The sequence below is a fragment of the Aythya fuligula genome, chromosome 24 (assembly GCF_009819795.1).
Source record: "Aythya fuligula isolate bAytFul2 chromosome 24, bAytFul2.pri, whole genome shotgun sequence".
NCBI classification, from domain to species: Eukaryota; Metazoa; Chordata; class Aves; order Anseriformes; family Anatidae; genus Aythya; species Aythya fuligula.
The window spans coordinates 1,303,543-1,313,054 of NC_045582.1; the positions used below are offsets into that span (position 1 = coordinate 1,303,543).

The 9,512-nt window shown below is 44.8% G+C and overlaps 1 protein-coding gene across 1 annotated transcript; it reads right to left on the bottom strand.

Annotated features, from left to right (window-relative positions):
• Nucleotides 1-2,360: 2,360 nt before the first annotated feature.
• On the bottom strand, nt 2,361-8,860 carry MEOX1 (mesenchyme homeobox 1). The gene is made up of 3 exons (XM_032202720.1): nt 8,107-8,860; nt 3,776-3,948; nt 2,361-3,194 (listed from the first exon to the last, which is right to left on the bottom strand). Exons 1-3 carry the CDS (start codon nt 8,540-8,542, stop codon nt 3,072-3,074), a joined length of 732 nt encoding a protein of 243 aa, XP_032058611.1. The 5' UTR covers nt 8,543-8,860; the 3' UTR covers nt 2,361-3,071.
• Between the last annotated feature and the right edge of the window lie 652 nt (nt 8,861-9,512).

Genomic DNA, 9,512 nt, shown 5'->3' on the forward strand with positions numbered 1-9,512 from the left:
CGTTTACAGCTGGTAGCCTTTATATTTTGTTGTTCCTTTGGTGAGTGTCTACAATCATTCAAGAATTCACATTTGCAGAGGGGCAGCCCCTGAGTTAGTCCCACCTACCTCTGGGCAGCAGCTGGGGTTGCCCAAGCAGATCCATGACTTGGAAACTGCCTGCTCAGTGCTGTGAAAAGCCACAAAGAAACCGAGGGCTAGTGACAGAGGACACATAAACCAAATTAGAACATCTGCTGTGTTGGCATCTGGCTAGGTAGCTGAAAGGTCTGTAAAATCTATGACTGCAAGGAAGGTGCTTCTCTTCCTGCAGCTAGGAGGGGCAACGCAGACATAAAGGGCTGCAGCACATATTTTCAGGTTTATACAGATCTCTCTGGTCCCTGTGGACAGCTTGCATTGGCCTTGCATGGGAGGAAAGTCTTGCAGCTCTGTGGAAAACCCGCCAGCCCTTCCCTGAGCTAGGCGGGTGAGAGATTTATTGCGAGTCAGGCATGGGAAGCATCGTCAGACATCCCCAGGTAGCTGTCTTCCCTTCCGCGAGGAGAATAAAACCCGGGTGGATTTCTGGGAGAAATAATTGCAGGTCAGAGATTTTGCTCCCTGACAGACTTTGTCTGAGAGCTTCTTGGCACCGAGGGTTCAGGGGTCAGAGGCTTTGATGTCGGGAGCAAAGCTCTCTTTCCCGAAGTACCCAGGGCTCAGGACAAGCAGATGGTTTGATGTGGAAACCGCCTAATGTAAAATGCTCTCACAGGTGGCTTGTGCCTTACAGCCCCACAGCCAGCACAAGAACTGTGTCCAAGCTGTAGTTCTGGGTACCAAGTGAGGTCCCATTGACTTGCTTTTAAGTGAATTAGGATGCAATAATGCAATAAGCTGCTGTTAGCAGCTTCAGCGAGAGGGAAGATTTATTACCCTTCTTTCTGACTTTAGTTTATGTTGGTAGCCAAGAGCCCAGAAGTTTTCATCCCCAAAGAAGCTGCTTCTGTAGCTTTCTTCACCTTTCTGTGAAGATCTGAAGATTATATCAAATAGATATAGCCCCCAGAGAGGAAAAGTACGCTTGTAATTAGTTTATCTTATTATTTACCATTAGTTTGCATTAAAAGAAAGCATCACCAGCTCCAACTCCGATTTTCCTGCTAGATACAGTAATTCTCAGTTCTTTGAAAAGAATCCAGCATCTGTTACAAAAGAAATATTCTTATTAATCTACTTTGAGGCCTTTTACAAGTGGGACAACCATGGTTTACTTTACAAGTATATCATGCAGCTATGCAGCTTTATACCCAGCATATCTTCAGACCATGCTAAAGCCTAACAGCAGTTCAGAGTAAGGTGAAGGGAAGATAGTATAACAGGATGCCACAGCTGCAAGCTGTGATTACTTTTCAAATATTTAAGCACAAATTTTGGTATTCTCAATAGCCGTTATATGGTATGCCATTGGAAAATTCTGTTTAAAATATGGAAAAATTGCATTGGAACACATTAACCAAAAAGACAAAAGAAATGGCAGCAGACACTATGCTTTTCTAGAACTTCATAATTTGTGGTATTACATGTTTTGGTTGGAAGGGGGGCAATTTCAAGTGGAAGTGGTGTTCAGATATCTGATGGTGCCATGGCAGTTTGTGATCCTGTACTGGAAAGCTGCTTTTACCTTCTCTTTACACAAGAAATAGGGGCAGCTGGCTGTGTCAGCTTTAGTGGCTTTAAAGATCTCCAGTAAAGTGTCTTGGGGTTGGTCAAACCCCTTCAAAGGTGGAGGTAATCAAACACAAACTGAAACCAAAATGGAAGGACAGAAAAGACACAAGAAGTCGGCATGTTTTGAAGAGCACAGCTACTTTTCATTTGTATGGCATATCTGATCGGTTGCAAACATTAACAAAGAAAAATCACAAAAATAGCCTATTCATAGACAGTTTGCAAAAAGGGCTAAGTTGGTCACATAACTGTAAACTTCATAAGCAGATATTGATTTAGAAGTCTAAGTAGTAAGTCTAAATCCACGTGATACCTGGATTAACGGATGTATTTGTATGCAGTTTAAATATACACATGTGCATGTTTATTCTGAAGAAAGTTTTGTCTCCAATGGAAAATGAAACAAGAATTTGTAGATAGAAAACTTGGCTAAATCACTCCAGAAAACATTTTCTGCTTCTCCTGACAATCCTGGATTCACAAGGAAAACTGGGTATCCAGAGGGATTTCCTAAATGCAAAAGAAATGCAGCACTAAGGAGCAGTTTTCCTGCATTTAAACAGACGTGAATGGGGAAAATAAAACAGTGAAAGCTATCGCATTCAGAGAACCTTCTGTGATAGTTGGTGATAGCTGCTTTGAAAAAAACATTTCAGGCTTAAATCTGGGAATATCTGGGATATCTAGGAATTTGATTTCAGGATTTACAGTAGGTCTGGAAGAAATGTCCCTCTGCAAATCGCTACTATCAGCAAGGCACCTGTCCTCTCGGGCTGTGAGTGGTAAGCCAGCTCTCCTCAGGCTGGTCAGCAGAATTGTGTGTATAGTTCTGGTCCCAAACCAGAACTGGTTTTAGTTCTGGTTACAGTTCATCAAAGCACTCATTTCTCTTAGAGGAAGGTACAGGGAGAACAGAACGTGCCTTGCCAAGTCCAAGTGCAGAATGAGTAGAAGTGGCCAGGGAGAGGCTGGATGACAACACAGCTGCATTGTCACCAGCTGGACCCTTTCTTTCTGCCTGATAGCCTGTATTTTCTAAGTGTTCGAGAGCCTAAGCAACATTACTCCTGCTTTATATACAGTGGTTCTTAGCTTTTATTCTGAAGGTAGACCCGTGGCAGCGAGACATGTCCAGAGAGCTAGATTCATTCAGATGAAAATCAAAGTCCTGCTCTCCTTTGGCTTTTTTCTCCCTGTGCCCTTTGATTGCCTCTGCCAGCTACAGCATCCTTTCGAAGGCTCAGCACCACGGGTTTTGCAGGCGGGGCCATGGCACGGTGCCGTAGCTGACCCATGGCACTGTCGTGCCTGCTCTCTGTCCAGTTCCTCTCCCCGTGCTCTTCTTGCTGTTGCAGGAACTAGTCAGAGCTGGGGGAGGCAGCAGAGTCCATGTCCTCTGTGTCGTGTTCGTGGGGGGACACGGGCTGTCCCCCCTTAACGCGTTTCCACTTCATTCTTCTGTTTTGAAACCATACTTTGACCTGGGTGATGGAAAGCAGATGATAAATTATGACCTCAGGCTGAGCTGTCTCAGCAGACCTATGCATACATATCAACAGAGGTGTTTCGTGAAATTCTGGAAGAAAAATTGGAAAGAACCTCATAAGCTTAAGTGCTCTCCCTCTAACAAAGGCAGGAACAGTTCTTTCTAAGCTGTTCCAGGAGGATGTTGCTGAGACCAGCAGAGGTAGCACAAGTGCTTTGCCTGGTATCTTTGTCAGCTATACATGCCACTCCAATGGGTACAGTGCACCTTTTAACATCCACCCCAACCAGTCTAATCCTTCAGGAATTGCAATCACCTTCATTTAACTGAGCAATTCCTCTGCACCAAGTTTGATAAGGAAACCCTGACTGAGATCCCAGTGAGAGGGGAGAAATATCTGCCTCCGCTAAACTTACAGGATTTTTTAACTTGTGTTTCAAAAGACCATGGAAGTTTTGTATTAAAATACCTCTGTGTTGTTGCATTATACCCCCTTGAGTAACCAGTCTGCTTTATAGCTTCAGGGAGAAGTTATGGGGGGGGAAGAAGGTGGGGAGGAAGGGGTTGGGGAAGTACTTGTCTTTCGGTGAGGTCCAGGTTCACAGCTATCTCGTATCTCCTGAGCCTTGTCAAGTAGTTGTGGTGGGCAAATTCAGCCTCCAGCTCCCGTAGCTGCTCCTTTGTGAAAGCCGTCCTTTCCTTCCGTGACTTGCTGCTGCTTTCTGCTTTGTTGCTCGAGTTCTGGTTTTCTAAGGGGCAAGCACAGAGAATTTGCAGTAACCTTGACCCGTGCGAGCACGTGCATTGCAGAGATCAGGTGTAAAAGTTGTGCCCCCTGAGCTCAGCACGGTGTTGTCAGCATTTTGGTTTAAGGGGTGAAGGCGGGACGATGAGCTCCTAAAGCACAGGAGCGCAGGCTGGGTCTGCAAGGTCTGCAGTGAGCAGCCATAGGATAGGAGCTCTCCTTGCATCTACGCAGCGCTATCAATAATTTCCTTCCTCCCCTCTTTTGCTCCATACACATGCATTATCACTCCCCCAGTTTTGGCTTTGCAGACTGCTAGGCAACTTCGTGCAGGATGGGCGCTGTGCAGTGGGTGCACGGTGACCTCCTGTGGTGCAAGGGGTAGGGTGAAGCTGCTGAGGAAGCACCCTGGGTGGGAAGCACACGGCCTGGGAACACTGGGAGGGGAGAATGTGGGAAAATGAGCAACTCCAGAGAGCCAGTGTCTGTGCACAGAGCTGCAGGCACCTATCTGCTTCAAGTCCGTGCTGAACAACCACCAGAAGGAGAGCTGGCACTAGTGTGACTGGCTTCAGAACCATCCCTGGGGTTAGGAGCTGTGTTTCTAAAGCTAAATTTCAAGCCATAGCCAAAGGGATGCGGCACCAATTATGCCAAAAAGTGAACACAAACTGACTTTGCCTGAGATGGTGGCAGTCTTTTTTTATTATTATTATTATTGTTGTTATTATTATTGTTGTTGTTGTTATTATTATTATTATGTTCTCCTGTTTTTTAAAGAAATGCTTGTGAAGAATCTCCTTGCAGCACCCTTGCTTTGTGAGCAAAACCCAAGCTGTGCCAGTCTTTCAGGCAGTTGGTGTTATAAGTTCCTGGCCTCTTCTCCTTCCTCTTTTGCTCCTGCAATTGGCTACACTCCCCACATGGAACGAGTTAGTAATGTTTTTGTTATATTGGGTGCTAATTACTTAATTCTTGTGTGTAATTAGTGTGCAATGAAGTTTCACATGTCCTAGTATTACCACACATCCTGGCACATACTGTTTCTACATAGAAATGGTATAGAAAGTAGTAGCAATGAGCATGAAATGAGCATCTTCTAGGTGTCCTTTTCCTTGATGAAAAAATTGGTGTGGCTGAAGACTTTGTGACTTATCTGATCTTAGCTCTGCCCACCAGAAACAGAAATTGCATATAGCTCAAGTTTGTGATGATGTGCAGTGCACCACGTGCTGCAGCTGTACTGCCCTCCGTTTCGAGGCAATTAGTCCTGTTTACATAGAATCATAAAATGGTTTGGGTTGGAAGGCACCTTAAAGACCGTCTAATTCCAACCCCCCTGCCATGGGCAGGGACATCAGGATTGTTTTGGCTCCCGATCCTCTTGGTGCCAATCTCTCACCAAACACCAGCCTCACTGCATTCCCCAAAACAAATGGGGCTTTGGGGAGGGCAGTGGCGATGCAAGAGTTGAAGCATGGATCCCATGCTGGATACAAATGGGAGTTCACTGCTTGCCCCTCTGCAAAGGACACCCTCTCTAAGGGTATCACTGCTCTTCACCTCTAATTAATTATATGAATCATTTTAAATGGCTAAATGTCTGTGGGACCAGAGCATGCTCTGCCCCACATGGCATTGCAGGGACATAAGGTAGAGAGTCTTATGGCTGGCTGGTAAAAAGTGCTTTCAAGGAAGGCACAAGGACTCTGCGCTGTGCATGTGCAGGATTTGGGCACCAGAGATGGTGTTTGTATCACTCACAGCAGCTTAAACCTGGAAGCATGGGACTGACTAATGCCTGTAACACAGGATGCTGCCTGCTTGGTAATGCTTGTGGTGATCCACAGCCCTGAGCAAGGCACGTGGTGTTTGTTGTCCTGCAAACTCTTGCCAGCGCTTGCAATTTTTTCCTTAGTAGAAGAAAGTGTAATAAAAATCTGAAGCATCTGCACAACGTTACTTTTTCCCCATACTAAAGACTTTGAGGGCATATTTATTGGAAGTGGTTAAATCAAGTGGTAAGATGGATTTTGCTGTCATGGAACATAAAAATCTGAAAGCTCTCAGGAACGTTGGCCAAGTGAAGTGACTTCATGAATAGCTGATTCGTTTGGCAGCTGATGATAAAGTAACCAGCAGTTACTTCAGCGAGCACCTCCTGGAAGGATGAGATGTGCACCCTTCGGCAGAGGGTGTGCACAGGGGCTGGGACAGATGAAGATCTGTCCCTTTACATTGCCCAGGGACCTGCCTGTGCTCTCCTTTTCTGTCTTCCTCAAGTTTTCAGCTACTACCTGCTGCTGTTTGCTCTTACGTATTGCTTTTTACACCTCCGTGACTGTAAATGGGTATTGCAAGCCTAGAAAACCCTCTTTAGTCAGTGGCATGAGGGAGAAAGAATGGCAGGCCAGAATTCAGCTCTGCTCTACACATTTTCCCCTTGTTTTTTCTCCCCCAGAATTCTTCAGTCAATGGCTGAAAGTCAACAGCATACATCCATTTGTGGTTAAGGAAGGGAGTAATTATGCACCACTTTCTGATTAACGTTCTGTATTATTTCATTCCCATAATAGTAAAGGTGTCTACTATTTTATTTATTTTTTGCTGCCTTATTCTTCAGCTTATGTGGTGAGAAGGTTGGGATATCCAGACTATCTGCAACTGGTGATTCTAAAAAACATTTAGCATGAAAAAAAAAACAGAGTAAAGTGTTTATTTAGACCCAACTTTCACCTGAAAATTAGTTCACTTCTAAAGTGACTTTCACTAAAGTTTTAATGCTTATCTTTTGGTTTCAAAGATTAATTTAGAGCTTTGGAGTTTCCTTACTGATCGACTTATGTTTTTTTACTTTGTAGTATATGACAGATGTATTAAACCCGAAGTCATTACAAAGCCTTCTGGCCTCTTTAATGCTGTAATTACAAAGGCATTTCTATAAATTATTTGCTAGGTTGTACAGTATTGAATACTTGGAGCCCTCTGCAAGAAAAAGATTTGTGAATGCTAATAGCTGTGGCTTGTGGCAGGGCTGCAGGGGCAGCTGTGAAAGCTCACCCTAGGCTATCTGCTGTCTTCAGGCCATTTGCTGAGCCTGGGAAGTCAGGACTGAATATAGCATCTAAATAATTAAAGCTTGTAGAGGAAGGGAAGGGGGTGTGTGCGTTCATATATGCGTGTTTGTAGTAGACCACTGTTGCTATTGCCACAACAAAGCTGTTCTCTGACTGTTCTGAATCTATCCCTGCTTCAAAGAAAGTTTTAAGGATTGACAAGCTTTTTTATTATTTTTACATCAAATAAATGTCTCTGTGTCTCAATTCTCTAACCATAAAATAGGGATGCTGGAAAATAATCCCTGCTTCATAACAATGCTGTGGGGAAAAGCACACTGGTTTGTAAATGAATACTATAGCAAATGAATGCATATAAATGTCGTATTTTTGAACAACTTCCTTAGGGGAAAACAACTTTATGCATATTTTGCATTTCTGGATTTGAAATAGCAGCAAATCAGAGGTTATACACCTGAAACTCTTGAATATGGTACTGTAGAAAGAGTTTTGCTAACTAGGATGACGCAATGAAACCCATCTACATTGTTTTCCACATGGTTAGACATTGAACGGATGGGCAAGCTTTTGGTATCTCCCGTTTTGCAATAAAAACATTCAATTTTCAGTGAGGCCAAACAGAATTCGTATCTAAAGGGAGACTTTGGTGCGTCTCATGCTATGAACTGAGATGTCAAAACCCCGGTGCTGTATTTCCAGCTGGCCCAGGCAGCTGAAGATGAGGGATCTTTGCCCTTTGACTCCCGTTCTCTCACACTTGGGCAAATGGCAGGTATCCAAGATGCAACTCCACAGCCTAGGACTCTGAGCTCAGTGTCCACGCACCTTGTGATTCCTGCTTAGTTACAGCAAGTTTGCCATGTGCCGGTGCATAAAACACCTCAGTCAGTTAACAAGACCTGCAGGAGTGAAACAAACACCGGAGGTCATCAAGGAACAAGCAACTTCGTTTCGATGGTGTTATTGTGCGGGTTCCCTAGTCAAGAATTACAAAATGCTTTCTTCATCAGCTCTAGTTCTAATCTTGTAGGTGCTCTCATGCTACAGCCCGTACCATCCCACATCCCTGCTTTCACGCCACCTACCTGAGTTTTCCTTTTTTCTTTTGGATGTCTTCTTCTCTGTCTCGATCACAGCGCTTACCGGCGCCTCATACTCTTCATTCATGCCCATCGCCGCGCTCACCAGGTTTGGGCTGCCGCCTTCTGACTCCCCAGAAGCCAAGGCCAGTCCCGGATTCAGCCGTCTTCGGGCTTCGCTTGCCGCTTGGTGCCAGTCGGGGTGGTGGAAAGAAGGGTGCTGCTCCTCGGGCGGGAAGCTCTGCGGAGCCGTCACCAGGCAGGAGGCTGAGAAATCAGAGTAGGCAGCAAAATCTGACTTTTGATGGAAGGAGAAGGGTGCCGGCGGGTAGTGGCTCAGCCCTGCAGATGTGGGGACATCCGCACGGGTGCTCCGCAGGCACCCCCAGAGCGGGGCTGGAGCCTGGGGACCGCGCATGCAGCTGCTGATGGTGGGATCCATTCGCCTCCAGCGCCGTCCACGCTCCGATGCTCGGGGCTGGTTGCAGCTCAGGCTTCACAATCGGAAGAGGGGAAATTTTCCAATGTTACGGGATAGATTTCCTCTCTAAACAACAGTTTGTTTGTGGGTTTGGGGCTGTTGCAGACTTGTTATTTTGGGAACTCTTCTAAAAGTCTTCATTGTCCCGACTGGAAAAGAGTAACCAGACCTAGGCAGTGATTGCCCTGAATTATTTCCCAAGGCCTGAAGCTCGCTTCCTTGTGAAGTGCTGGACATGAGTGAAACACTTTTTAAATACTGTGCTGGGGAGAGAGTGACAAGTTTGTGAAGTGAAATGTGAGAGAGGGGAGGGAGGGGTTAACGTACACACACCCGCTCCCTCCAACCAAAGCAAAGCAGGCACCTATTAATCATCCGAAACCTTATATGCACATCTAATGGGATTTGCAGATGGAGACTTTTAAAGAAACAATGTCTGTATTTTTTTTGAAAAAAAAAAAAAGGAAAGAGCAGCACACACACGCACACACACACACACACAAAGAGGCTTTAATGTTTCCCTGTAACGCTATGAAGTTATTTTTATTGCACTGTTAACAAAATTCCCCAGGTCTTGCATTTGGAAAAAGCCTTAATACAGGATTCAACAGATGCCAAATTTCAAGAACTAAAGTGGGAAATAAAAGTAAGAGAGTACTTCATTGATTGTAAATGATTTAAGGCCCAATCATTAGTTTTAAGGAAGTATTGAGTCTGGCTTGTACACATGTGCACATTTTGGAGGGATTTCTTTTGTTGTTGTTGTTAGCTTTATAACCCTTGTATTTGCTGATAGTCAGAGCTTGCTGCCACTGGCGGTTATTCTTTCTGCATTCTACTTTCCAGGGAATTTTCAGTATGCCACTCCTTCCTCCAAGGAAATCTCCTGCTTTTATGCCAACGCGAGGTATGTTTTTCATCTTTTGTTGAA